Source organism: Macadamia integrifolia, chromosome 11 (genome assembly GCF_013358625.1).
Source record: "Macadamia integrifolia cultivar HAES 741 chromosome 11, SCU_Mint_v3, whole genome shotgun sequence".
Lineage (NCBI taxonomy): Eukaryota > Viridiplantae > Streptophyta > Magnoliopsida > Proteales > Proteaceae > Macadamia > Macadamia integrifolia.
The window spans coordinates 22,533,879-22,547,835 of record NC_056567.1 but is presented as its reverse complement, the minus strand read 5'-3'; the positions used below and the strand labels follow the sequence as shown (position 1 = coordinate 22,547,835).

The following is a 13,957-nucleotide window of genomic DNA, read 5'->3' as shown; positions in this document are numbered from 1 at the left end:
AAGTTTGGTGAAGGACACCTGGACAATTCAAGGTTAAAGTTTATTTTTTTGCATAAAGCAACCCTATGTATTATAGCTTAACCATAGGCCTAACCTCTACTCCAGATGGGTATTTTACCAAAAAAGTGGGGGAGTGGGGGAGGGGTTGGGGAAGCAACTTTAGATCGTAAAGATTAATTGAAAGCCTAACTCTAGAATTTAACTCAGTTATTATGGGAAAAAGATCCTTATGCTGCTAGAGTCATTATTATGGGAAAAAGATCCTTATGATACTAGAGTGGGGACTCCTTACCCCACTTTTACTTAATGAATCGTGAGGTTCACTCATGGATAAAATGTGGGTCTTTATTGAATGAATCAATATTTTCATCATGGTCATTGGTGTGCTTATTCCATGATTAATACAGGTAAAATTGGATCAAAATCGAAACTTCCTAAAAGATTTGATTTTGAGTTGATCCAATAAGAAACTAATTCAATTCATTTGGACCAAATCGATCAATTGACACCCTTGGCTTAGTGGGAAACCTTAGCATCTTGTCACATAACAACTTAATAGCACCAAAATTTTGCGAATTTTTTTTGCAGATCAGCCTCTGCTTAATGTGGCAAATTTAAGCCTAAACGCAATTTGCCACATGAAGGACCAAAAAAGACTATCAAAGGTTATAATCAAATCTTTATGCAAGCAAACTTGCCCATAATGAAAAATTAGCGAAAGAACCCATTTTGAGCAAGTTGAGCCCCCTATTTTTTTTTGCCATGTGGCATATTGATTAGGGTTAATTTAAACGGCTAAGAAAAGATCAAGTCAATTAGGACTATTCTTTTTTTGATAGCAAGCAAATTTAGGAATGAAAAATATATGTACAACCAGAAGCTTTAGACAAGTAAAGTCTGTGAAGCCAAGGAGTGGAGCTAGGTCAATTTGTCACACACATGAGAGATATTGTTTTCCTAATCAGGACATCTGCAACACTATTCAAAGCCCCTAGAATATAATGAAATGATATAGAAAAAAAAAAGAGCCTGCAAGCCTATCACATTGAGATAACCCATCAAAGCTAATTTGTCCAAAAGTAATAGGCTGGATTAGGATTAATCATCCTAAGGAAATAGCTCAATTCAAGGTATAAAGAACGTAAAATCAAAAGGAAAAAGAACCGTCCCTGGTCATACCCTCTACGCCCGGACATAATAAGTTTTGGGCAAGGGAACACTATTTGTGTGGGGACAGTTGGGTCAATTTGCACCCAAGTGTGTGGGCATGGAGAACACTAGAGGGACAAGGTTCTTTCCTCCAAAAAGATTTTTGATCATAAATTGTAACCAAACAATCAGAAATAGAATCTTCATAATTTTATACAACATTATAAAGCTTTCAATGGAGATTGAAAAATTAAATAAATTTTAAGGGGAGGGTTTTTCCAAGATGCCAGTGTGGGAGAATCTTTGACGCCACATCAACAGTGGCATGGATAGCGGATATCATTCACATGGAACTCACATGATCAAGATAGGCGAGAGAAAACATTAAAATTCATGTGAAAGGAGCATCGGACTCAACCACGATCGCACCCTTAAAAATGGAGTCAAAGTCTTCATTCACTTCAGAAGGCCTTACAACTAAGGGAAACTAGCAAGAAATGAAGGCTTGAGTATGCATAAGAAGAGAGTAATCCTGTTGGAGCCATGGTTTAGGAATCAGTATTGGAGAGCCGATTTGTAACGGTATTGCATAGGTGCACTGTCCCAGATTCGATTTTCCATTTATGCATTTGTGATTTAAGTGGAGACCGTGGCAGTTGATTGCTGTGCTAGTTTCCCCAAGGATTAGTCGAGGTGCGCGTAAATTGGCCCAGACACCTTGGTTAACCAAAAAAAAAAAGTATAGATCAAAAGTAGAAAAATAGAAGGAAAAAATCCGATATTTAAATAAAAATAGAAATAAATCTGTTCAATACAAATTAATCCCGATCAATATCGACTGAGACTGATATCACATCAGATATTAACTCCTAAATCCATGGCTGGAGCATGCCATAGGAGAACTCCTAGGTACTATTTTGGAATGCATTTTGTTGCATTGGCCCATAAACTACTCCATTCCATATCTCATGAATTCTATAGTCCCAATATACAATGGTCCATTGGCACAACTATTTAGCTAATATCCAAAAGCTCATAGCTAATTTACAATTTCCCATCAAAATGAAATCTTGTTTCTTTGATTTCCACCACATAGGTTAAAGTGATTTGATGTTATGATTGGATTCTTGGAATAAATTTCGCTTCCTTTATTTACCAAGGTACGGAATATTCATTCTTAACCCAATCAAATGGTTAGATCCTATGGATTAAGAGGTACTTTCTTCACCGTTGGTGAATGAAAACTTGGTTTTTCATCAAAGCCCCAAACCAAAAGGCAAAAGTCTCCAATAGTGCAATTCCTTCATTCCTTATTTTTCCCTAAATAATGAAGCTTGAAGCTACTACAGATGAGTATTTAAGAAAATCCACAACCATGGTTTGATGTGACTTGGTTGGCTACTAAAGGTGAGAAGTTCAGAAAATCTGATGCTGTCTACAACCATGGTTTCCTCATAAAAAAAAATGTGTACAACCATGGTTTGATGTGACTGCAATGCCTTTCTCCAATATCCATTGAAGATGATCATACATATTCTCCCATTGGCCTAAGTGTTTAGTGTATCATTCAGGATTTTTTCACCATTTATTTTTATTGTTAAGTTTTCTTTGTTGAGGGTGAAGAGAGGGTATCTTCATTAAAGGTGATGTAATATTATGATTGGATTCTGGGTTTATCAAATATCTTTTTCCAATCCAATAAGGCGGTCGTGGTAAAGAAAAATTGATCCTTTTATATTTATATCCTTCAAGAAAGATGTGGATAACAAATTTTTATGGAGTTAGTTTTCCTTCACTAGTGGTGAAGTTCACTGTTTCATTCTAGGGTTTATAAACTACTATAAATTTTATTATCTTTCTTAACAATATATATATATATATATAAATATATTTTTTTTTTCTTAAGAATCCATCATGATACTCATGGGAATTCCGAATTTCCAGTCGCCATGGTTTTAGGAAAATTTGATCAAAATTTTACAATACAGTGAAAAAATCGCATCAAACCACATTGAGAAACCTTTCAACAAAAAAAAAAAAAAAAAACAGTGTGCATCAACGGATTGAAGTGGCCAAGGATCTAGGGTGATAAGGGTTTCTAGACACCTTAGTTAAAAAAAGAGGTGATAATTAAGGGTTTAGTAAACCCATCCATCATAAGAAACTCATAGACAAATGAAGAGAACAAGAATCCTATCAGTTTGCCGCAAGAAACGTTAAAACTAAGCTAAATGTAAAAAGATTGTGCTGTTTTTTCCTTTTAAGCTTGAAGATGTTTTCACGTATCTTTCCATTGATCGATGTATCTAGCATTTCTTACGCTAGACCAACATGGTTCTTGCGTCCCAATATAAAACTTATAGAAAGGTTAAAAGGAAAAAAAATTTTATGGGGAAGTGTGGCCCTACACTTAGAGACACACGGGGGTGTGAAATTATTGACCCACCCTTACGAAAAGAAAAATGACGTCCTTTTGAATACTTTTTTATACACTGCCATTGGCCTTCATGCACATGCACAGGATCAATTTTAATGTTTGTGAAACTCAAAGAAAAGTAGTTGATCATCGTTTTCTCTAACTTACAAGTATTTCAAACTACAAAGCCTTCTTGAAAATCACATAGTTTCCTGTCATACTATTTATTTTCCTAGTTTTTTCCACTCAAACTATCCATATCCCACACTTTCCCAAATTCCATGTCTCTACATTCTACTAATGAAGCATTGTATTTCTTATGGGGCCTCTTCGAAGACTAACATTTTATTTTGTTTCTTTTTTTCCTAAACTAGTACTACACCCCTAGGTTTATTTATTTATTTTTTCTTGGTTTTTATTGATTTCTTATTTGAGTCTAGTTCAGTATTTGATTTCTCTTGATTTTTATAAATCTAAATCAAAGTCGAACCATAAAGTTCCCGGTTAGATTTTTTTACTGGGTCCAATCGATTTAGACTAGAATTTGACACCCCTATCCAAAATCCAAAAAGAATAAGGGCATGTATCCTTACACCACCTTTGAGGGTAAAGATAATTCAAAAAAAAAAAAAAAAATTTTTAAGAGGCATCAATCAAATCACTAATCTCAAAATGAGAGAAGTACGTACAATGCCCACTTCGCAATAAAATGAACCTGCAAATTCTATAGTATATTATACTCTTAATTATCAAAAGAAATCATATTCTTTTCTTTCTAGAAGTCTTAAACCAAGGATTGCAGACGATTTGGTTACGGAACCCTAATTTCACAAACCATGAGAAGTGCTTAAGTGATAAATTGTCAACTTGGATGCCAACAGCAAAATTATTAGATTGCTTAGTGGGTGGCAGGGAGTTGGGATTAGGGTCCTTAAACCTGTTAATTAGTTCGGTTTGATTTTGGATTGTACAATCTTGAACCAAATTGAAACTCAATTAATAACTGAAATTAGATCAATTGACACTATGGATTTAGGGGATGGTATCGGTATTGGTATTGATATCGGTATCTATCAATACCATTCTAGATTGGATCGATGAGTATCGATCGGTTTTACCCTTGCTTATTTTATAAGGTATAATTTTGTTTTACTGTTTTATCTTTGAAACAATACAGGTAACCGATCAAGATCGATCAGGGATCAACAATCGATTTTAGCCAATACCAATACAATACAGCTAATACTATACCCACACTTGAAAGTTGAAACCATGATTGACACCCCTATTCTTACTTCTATTCTTACTTAGGATGCGTTTGGTAACATTCTATTGGAACATTTCTGGAGTTTTTCCGTTCTAACGGAACGAAAAAACAAAATAAAGTGTTTGGTGCATCAAAAAAGAGTTTCCTTTTTTTGGGAACAACAAGTGAAAAAAAAGAAAGTAGAAACTGGAATTGATGGAATGGGAAATAGCTGTTCCATCTTCCCAGTTTTGTTCCAATTAAAAGAAAAAAAAAAAAACTATTTGGGGGATTTTAGGGAAGTCGTCCGCGATAAACTTGTCTTCTGCCCTAGTTCTTCATTTTTCACAATTTCGCGCACAAAGAGGAGAGAAGACCTTCGTTTTAAAACCGTTTTAGAAACATATTCACCAAACACTATTTTTTCGTTTAAAAATGATATTTCAACACATAAATTGAAATTTTTGTTTTTGACACGAAACGTTATTTCTGAAATAGAAACGTCACCAAACGCAGCGTTAGGTTCTTTACTAGAAAAACTCTTTTTTTTTCCTTTTCTAGGCTTCCAAACATAGCCTAATGTTGGGTTTTGTTTTTATTTTTTTTGGGAGTACAAGTGTACTACCAACTTTTGTTGTTACTGTTAGTTTAATTTCTCCTACCAAGTGCAATCAATGCTATCACTATTATGGTGTTCCCAGTGTCTGAGGTGCCAGATTGGAATCACTTTCCCCACATGTATTCCCAATCTGATACGTGTATGGTCTATAGCAACATGCTCACTTTGAAAAAAAAAAAAAAGGGGTTCTTAATGAAACAGCCACTGCATGGAACCTCTGAAATCCTATTTCTTGTAGCTCTGGAAAGAGAAACATAAAGCCTACTGTAACGTAACATGCTAACCTACCTACCTCGTTAAAGCCCTGGAAAAACTGAAACGTAGCAGCGCCACGGGTTTGACAGCTGTCTGATGACTCAGCTATGCCAGTTGTCCAAATACGATTTACCCTTTCCTACCCTGACCTTGACCTTTACACATCCCAAGCGAAGCGAGAGATTTTTCTTTTTACTTGTTTTCTCTCACATCGATCTCACCACCTTGATCTGGAACGAAGATCCCCAACGATCTCTTTGAAGAAATCTCGGAGTAGCAGGTCGAATTGGTCTCAATCTGTTCAAGATATGTTGTGAATTAGCCAGTTCGAATCTGGATTTGGATTAGCTTCTTGGATTTGTGATTGAAGGAAGGAAGTTGTGAAATAAAGCTTTGAGAATCATGATTCGTGATTCGTGATCTTCGCCTGAGGTTTTCTTTTTATCTCCATTAATGAAGTTTACGGAAGGAAACATTGAATCTGGTTGATATTTTTACCAGAATTTGAATAGTTTTTTGCAGGTAATTTTGGGAGATGATGATGATGAGTAGTCCCATCAGTTGAACGGAGAGCAACTGTAACTGTGTACGGCACTGGTTTGGGTTGCTATTTCTATGTCTCGACGCGTTATAATTCGCAAAAACTTAGTCCACACAAGTGCGAGAGGACGTCGTTGTGCCACGTACGTCACCTGGAGTAAAGCGGGAAGCAGTGGGGAGAAGATAACGAAGGTGACTAGCCGACTCGGTAAGGGCCTTACACTTTGAAAAGAAACCAATAAAGTAACACCAACGAACCAACCTAAAATTAGGGATTCTGAAAAATTTGTACTTTCTAGGTTACCTCATATTATTAAAATTGTTATTCCGTTTACAGAAATTCTGGCATTTCCCTTCCAAGAGTTTTGTGTGTGTCTCACGGATGGAAAAGAAGAAAAATAAAAAAAAAGTTCAGATTTTGTGAATTGTGATGTGAGGTTGAGAAAGCTCTATCTGGAAAACCCGAATGCAATCGAAGTTTGGATTGTGTGGTTCTGTTCTCATGTTGGAAAAGCTGTGAGCGAGTTGCAGCAGATCCCCTCACATGGTACCTCTCTTGCATTCTCAATCTCATATCTCTCTCTTATTCTGTATCTAAATTCTTGAACTGGGCAAGTGTGATTCAAATGGGTTGTTTATAGTTCAAACAATTGGGATATATATTCTTTGGCTAATGCTGGAGTGATAGCCTTTTTCTGGAAATGAGTTCTTGTTGGTAGATGCTTTTAGTTGGTTTCTACTTAGAAATTCATGCTGAAAACTCATTTTTTATGTCTATCATTGTGCACAGGAGATGATTGTCTTTGAGTTCAGGAACCGAGCTGAGTGCTCTGGTGTGGTTTTCTTCTACCTGGAGTGATTCAAGGTTGGAGTGTGGGGTTTTTCGGTTCAAAATGATTATAGAAGTGAGAATTTGCGTTAGTAGTTGGAGCATTTCTCGGTTCATTAATGGCGTTTCCTCAGGCCTTGGTGCTGCCGTAGGTGGATAATGATGGAGGGTTCATCGGAGTCTCCTTGGCAGAAGTCTGAGAGTTCTAGGGAATTGAATGCTTGTGTGGTATCCAGCGAGAGCCTTGGGTTGGTTCACGCCAACCCTGTTGGCGTCTCAGGTGATGCCTCGAATAATGCCAGTTCTGTGAGGTGCACGCCGTGGGATAAAGGGATAGATCGGGGTTTTCTTCCCCACTCTGATCACCTCGACAACCAGGTCGGCTCTTCTGGGGTCTGTGGGGATGCGGAGGGTGTGGGAGATGTTGCTCATGCAGTAGAACGGGATGATATTAGCTTGAGGCAGTGGTTGGATAAACCGGACCGATCTGTTGACCTCTCGGAGTGCTTGCACATGCTCAGGCAGATTGTGGAAACTGTGAACCTGGCACATGCACAAGGCGTTGTTGTTCATAATGTGCGGCCATCTTGCTTCGTCATGTCCTCGTTTAACAGCGTTTCCTTCATTGAGTCTGCTTCATGTTCGAGCTCAGGTTCTGATTCTTATGGTGATGCCGTAAACAATCAAACAGTAGGGGGACAGAGCTGCTCCTCACCATCAGCCCAGGACTTGCCTTGTGGGAGAAGTGGGGTTGGTGTTGAAGATTCCCTGCTTGAGATCTCTCGTGCTGGTGCTTCCTATAGAGCATCGGAGACTAGTTGTTTGCAGTCTGGTTCTGCAAATCTTACACGTCTATCATCAATTGAAGAGAGAGAGGAAAATAAAATAGAGGGTAGCAGGAAAGTCGAAGATGCTGAAGAAAATAAGAAAACATTCCCACTAAAGCAGATATTACTCATGGAGGCCAACTGGTACACTAGTCCAGAAGAGGTCGCTGGAGCTTCAAGTTCTTTTTCTTCAGACATTTATCGATTGGGGGTTCTCCTTTTTGAGGTTTGTTTCCGCTTTAACTTGCCATTGATGAACACTTATATAGTTGGAGAAATTTAGGTTCTGTTATTGTCTTTTAATTTTGAACCAATGTAGCTGCTTTATTTATGAGCAGTTGTTCTGTCCGTTTAGCTCCATGGAAGAAAAGCTCAGAACAATGTCCAATCTCAGACATCGTGTCCTGCCTCCTCAGTTGCTGTTGAAGTGGCCAAAAGAAGCTTCATTTTGTCTTTGGTTACTGCATCCTCAGCCAAGTACTAGACCAAAAATGAGGTGGGTGTAGCATACGTTATATGCATCTGTTCATTTTGTTTGTGCCTCAACTTCCTTTCTTGCATAATGTAATAAACGGTTCCCATCACTTCTTAGTGATACCACAGCACTAGGCCCTTACTATATTTTGACTTGAGTAGCAATATCCACATGGAATCAGAAAAATGGATATTGTTTGATGATACCTAGTTTTTGAAAGAGAACCATGATATTGAAAATTACTAGCATATGAAGTAACCTGTAGATAATATTTTTCTTTCTTTTAAAAATGATGTTGGGAGATTGCTTGGGTAATATAGAACAATATCCTCAATGATGAATGTACGTTCTGGTAGGTACACTGCATTTAGCTGAGCATTCACTAAATAAATTAAAATTGTTGCCTTCGGGAGCAGTAGGTCTCTATTGAACCCAATATCTGTATTTTTGGCTCACCGAAAAGCACCACTCAAGCTTTTATACAGCAGGGTGGTTGTAGATCACCTCTGGACCATCTTTCTGAGAATGTTGTCTGAGCATAACCATGACACCTGATAAACCTAGATTTCCCAAAGAACACCAATCAAAATTTAATTTTATAAATCCTACCAGGGGTGGAGGCTTAAGCTGATTCCCTGTGGTGTTTGAAGTGATGATCTGTGACCAATCCTGACACAAGGCTGTATGGGCATTGCTAGAAAGAGGATATAGCTGCTGCTCAGCGAACCACTCTAGTGCTAATCCTCTCTACTATCATCTGTGCAGTTGAAAAAGTATTCATAAGTAATTGTTTAACGAAAAAAATAGAAATAAAAGAGAAGATATTTGTAAGAAGCTGGCATTTTTGCTCATGCCAGATTCACCAACACAGTAGCAAACTATATTGTTTGTATCTAAGTTTTTTATTTTTTTTTGAAAACGCCCCCCTCTCTCAAATGGGGATGTTTTTTCAGAAACTCTTGCTAAGTAAAAATAAGATTATTAAAACTTAGATTTTCTGTTGGGCTTATTGGAATCTGTTTCAGTTTAGAGGCAGAAGATGAGTGACTGCATCCTGCTTGCTTTTCCAGGCTGACAATATCTCTTTTGACTCGCCCCCCGAGGGGAGGGGATTGGGGTGCTGAATATTGAAGGTCTTATGGATTTATAAGCTAGAAACATCAATTTATGCTTCTGATTGACTTGCAAACATGAAACAATGTTAAACAGTACATTTGTCAAGGAGAACTTAAACGCTAGGTTGTGGGCATGCACTGTTTGATAAAATAAACTTTATTTAGAATGTTGACTGGAGTTGATTTCTTATGCTTTCAAGAATTTTCTTGTCATTTATATTCTTTTTGAGAATCAACTTTCTCACCGAGTTTATGTTAGCACACTAGCAGACTACATTAATCTTACTGTGTTTGTGTTTTCTGCCTTGGTTATTTACCTCATTGTTTTTATTTTTGTCTTTATTACATAGGCTTAGAACTAGATCTCCATTTGTGGATGAAGCTTATCATTTAGATCAGGAAGAATATTAGCTGCCGTGCATTAGAGAGGCTAATGATCATAATTAAATGTTCGGCATACTAAACTGACTTCTGTAATTTCTGTTGGAGTGATTAATTACATCTATATAATGCTTTAGGTTATTAGAAATAAATTATGTGTTTATTCCCCTTTTATCATGCTTAATTAGCTACAAGAGGGATTATTGTTTCTGCTCGGTCAAAATAGTAGTATTTGAAGTTGGTAGGTGCTTAGCCTATCCTGATTCCGGACTCCATACATTCTTTATTAATTTTGGATGGCATATGGAGCCCACCGTTTCCTCCCTTTCCATAGATGTTTAACATCTGACCATGTCCCGCCCTTTTCATACACTTTCAGACTGACAATACCACTAATATATTTATTGACATATTTTAAGCATCTTTTTTTTTTTTTTTTTTTAGTCAATGGAATTGTATTGGATGCTAATTCTATCTTCTGTTGTAATCATCTCAGTGATGTGTTACAAAGTGACTTCCTCAATGAGCCAAGGAATAATTTGGAAGAACGTCAGGCAGCTATAAGTCTCAGAGAGGAAATAGAAGAGGAGGAGCTGCTGTTGGAATTCCTGTTGCAGATGCAACAAAGGAAACAAGAAGCTTCTGATAAATTGCACCATACTATTGATTGTCTATCTTCTGACATTGAAGAAGTTCTGAAACAGCAAAGCATCCTAAAGAAAAAGGGGGACTTCTACCTGGAACCGAACCTGGATGATAATTCAGCATTGGAAAAGGTGGATCATCGATCATTAAATCTTGCAAGAGATGAGGGATCTGCTGGCTTGGGGTCCAGGAAACGTTTCAGGCTAGGACTTCGGGTTTCTGATGAAGAGGAACTTAATGAGAACCAAGGTGAGGTTCAGAAGCCAGAAAACCTTGAAAGTATTCTGTCCAAAAGTTCTCGATTGATGAAGAACTTTAAAAAACTGGAGGCTGCTTATTTTTCAACAAGATGCAGGCTTATGAAACCAACTATGAAACCACCTACTAGATGCTTACCAATCAGCAGTAGTGGCAGGGGTTCAATTGTGGTAACTGAAGGAAGTTCTGTTGATAATGTGGCCTTTAAGGAGGGTTTTGGTGAAGGTAACAAAAGTGGATGGATAAATCCATTCCTTGATGGTTTGTGCAAGTATCTATCGTTCAGCAAATTAAAAGTGAGGGCAGAACTGAAGCAAGGGGATCTGCTAAATTCTTCCAACCTTGTGTGCTCTTTGAGTTTTGATCGTGATGGGGAATTTTTTGCTACAGCTGGTGTAAATAGGAAAATAAAAATTTTTGAATGTGACATGATTCTAAATGAAGACCGTGACATTCACTATCCCGTTATTGAGATGGCTAGCAGATCAAAACTTAGCAGTATATGTTGGAATAGTTATATCAAAAGCCAGATTGCTTCAAGTGACTTTGAAGGAATCGTGCAGGTACTCCAAGCTTTTATTCACATCATGTTTTTGCTTTGTCTGTTTTGTGTGGTGACCCAGTGACTTTCTTGGAATTTGGTCAGGTTTGGGATGCTACAAGAGGGCAAGTATTTATGGAAATGAGGGAGCATGAGAAACGTGTATGGTCTGTAGACTTTTCTTTAGCAGATCCAACAAAGTTGGCTAGTGGAAGTGATGATGGTGCCGTTAAACTATGGAATATCAATCAGGCAATTCTATTTTTTGTCCACTTGGTGGATGTCAGCTTTGAAACTAAACGTACTGCAGTCATCTATTTTTTTACCACATTTTTTTAATCTGGATGTATAATGAGTTGCTTCCCTTACATGGGTTTCTACTGCAGAGAGGTAGTGTCAGCACTATTAAAGCAAAGGCCAATGTCTGCTGTGTTCAGTTTCCTCCTGATTCTGCACGTTTGCTTGCCATAGGTTCAGCGGATCATAATATCTATTGCTATGACCTTCGTAGCATAAGAATACCTCTCTACACATTATTTGGTCACAGTAAGACTGTGAGCTATGTGAAATTTGTAGATTCGACAACTCTTGTTTCTGCATCAACGGATAACACACTCAAGCTTTGGGATTTATCAACAATCACGTCTCGGGTGCTCGAAAGTCCTCTCCAAACCTTCACTGGGCACACGAATGTAAAGGTGCATTTTCTCATTATATTGGAAAGCTTCTTGATGCATAAGTTAGTACATTTAGTACTTAGCCCCCTCCCCCATGTGTGCATTTCTCTGAAAAGGAAAAGAAAAAGAGAAATAAAGCAAAGTTAATTTTTTTTTGAATGTAATTACTTTCAACTTGCTATCTTTATTATCAGTCTCTTGGTTAATTATTTGTATTCCCTATTTAAACAAATGAAGAATTTCGCAGAGGTGTGAAAATGCTAAGCCATGGAGAAGTGTTAGGGAACTGTCAAAAATTTTAACCGTCTTTGCTTTGAAAAGTGTCGATATAATTAACTCAATATGGATGTGTTCTAGCTCTTATCTGGTGAGGCATTGCTCCAATGGGAACCTTTGTTTAACCAATAAAAGAAACACTGAGGAGAGAATTGCTTGTTGGCTGGTCTTGATGAGAAGGGGGTCAAGGGTGTCAGGAAACTGGTTTTTTGGTGGGATGGGTGGTGAAAGTGTCGGGTGTTTATGCTTGGCATATTCTCTCTTTCCTTATTTGGTTTCTTTTTGCCTTTGCCTTTTCTCTTTTCTGTGCTTTCTCTCATCTAGTGTAACTTTCTTATGCATTTTAACATTTTTATATTTTCCTGTTAATTAAAAAAGAAAAAAGAAAAAAGAAAAAAAAAACGAATAAACAGTTTCTTGTGGGAAATTTTGGATCATGGCATTTTACATTTTTTGGTTACTAGTTCAAGAATTGGTTTTCGTTCTCTCTTTTTTGATCTTTTTAATATGTGCATGTTTTATTATGTATATATACACATGTATTAAATTTGACTTACCAATTAATAAAATTGTTTGCAATGACATTGGAAAATATTTAAAATTAGACAAGATAGAAATCAGGTAAAGCAGTGGGTCTAGATGGTATCCTGATGCAGTGAAGAGGGTCCAATCGGGTCAACTAGGCATTGAAATACTATATTTTGGCCTATGGTTTGATTCTATGGGTCTTAGGCCTTTTATTTTTGGGTTTATTAATGTAATGTGCCTCTGTTAGAGGATTTAAGGGGGCACACAGGTTAGGTATATGGATAAGATTGTGTTGGTCCCCTGTGCTGTTAAGTAAGTTAACTTAGCCTAGTAAGAGTCCTTAACTCCTTAGTAAAGTATTTTGTGTCTTAATGTTTGGGTCATTTCATTTTAGTTAGCATCATTTTTGATTTGTTTCTTCTTTGGAATAATTTATCTTTTCAGTTTTCTAGAAGATTTAGGTTAGATTGGGTCCATATTGAGTTACTAATTTGGGTTATTTCTATTTTGTTAAAGGACTGCTCAATCCGGTTTTAGACCCATAAGTTCTATAAAGTCTCTATTTCAGATTCCTTGGTTTCTTAAGTTTAAGAATTTAGGAATGTTTCTAATTTATGAGTTGTGTTAAGAATAGAAAGTTGAAGGGTTAGTTAATCTATAAACTAGTGGTCTGATAACTGATATGCTATGCAATGGAATGAGTTAAGGTTTAGTTTTATTTTAAAGTGGACGTTGGAGCCTGTCTCTCTCTCCCCCCTAAAATCACTTTACTGTTCACGGGTACTGTTCACAGCCCGGAACAGCCCCGTATCTTCTCTCTTCTTCTCTCTCTTAAGCCCACTACAACAGATCCTTCTTTTGATCTGCATTATTTTGGTATTAGAGCAAACCTGTTTGATGTATCCAACCATCTTGCCGGCTATTTGTCAACAACTTCAACTTAGGCAAGAGAATCTCAAAGAGACTCAACGACAATGCAAGGAAGTCGAGAACTGATTGTCAATTGCATCTGATCGTATAGACTCTTCCTTCGAAAACTTGCTCTTAGTTAAAGAATGGCACAAAACTAAGCTTCATTCAACTATTCAAAATCGTGGGTGTAGGCACTTAGGCCTTTACATTATATAGATGCTTGTAGCAACTCTAGCACAGGAAAAAAAAAAAAAAAAAAAAAAAAAAA

The 13,957-nt window shown here is 37.1% G+C and overlaps 1 protein-coding gene across 4 annotated transcripts in view; it reads left to right on the top strand.

The window, feature by feature from the left end:
* Positions 1 to 5,761: 5,761 nt before the first annotated feature.
* LOC122093317 (protein SPA1-RELATED 3-like) overlaps positions 5,762 to 13,957 on the top strand; it is a 16,193-nt gene continuing 7,997 nt past the window's right edge. The window contains exons 1-8 of one of the 4 annotated variants that reach the window (XM_042663612.1): positions 5,762 to 6,117; positions 6,208 to 6,433; positions 6,563 to 6,772; positions 7,016 to 8,107; positions 8,220 to 8,377; positions 10,349 to 11,318; positions 11,402 to 11,597; positions 11,683 to 11,823. In XM_042663612.1, coding sequence (XP_042519546.1) covers positions 7,214 to 8,107; positions 8,220 to 8,377; positions 10,349 to 11,318; positions 11,402 to 11,597; positions 11,683 to 11,690 — 2,226 coding nt within the window. In that variant the 5' untranslated portion in view covers positions 5,762 to 6,117; positions 6,208 to 6,433; positions 6,563 to 6,772; positions 7,016 to 7,213 and the 3' untranslated portion in view covers positions 11,691 to 11,823. Of the gene's footprint in view, positions 6,118 to 6,207; positions 6,434 to 6,501; positions 6,773 to 7,015; positions 8,108 to 8,219; positions 8,378 to 10,348; positions 11,319 to 11,401; positions 11,598 to 11,682; positions 11,995 to 13,957 lie in introns of those variants that run through there. The other 3 variants (XM_042663609.1, XM_042663611.1, XM_042663613.1) reach the window with 3 other exon arrangements.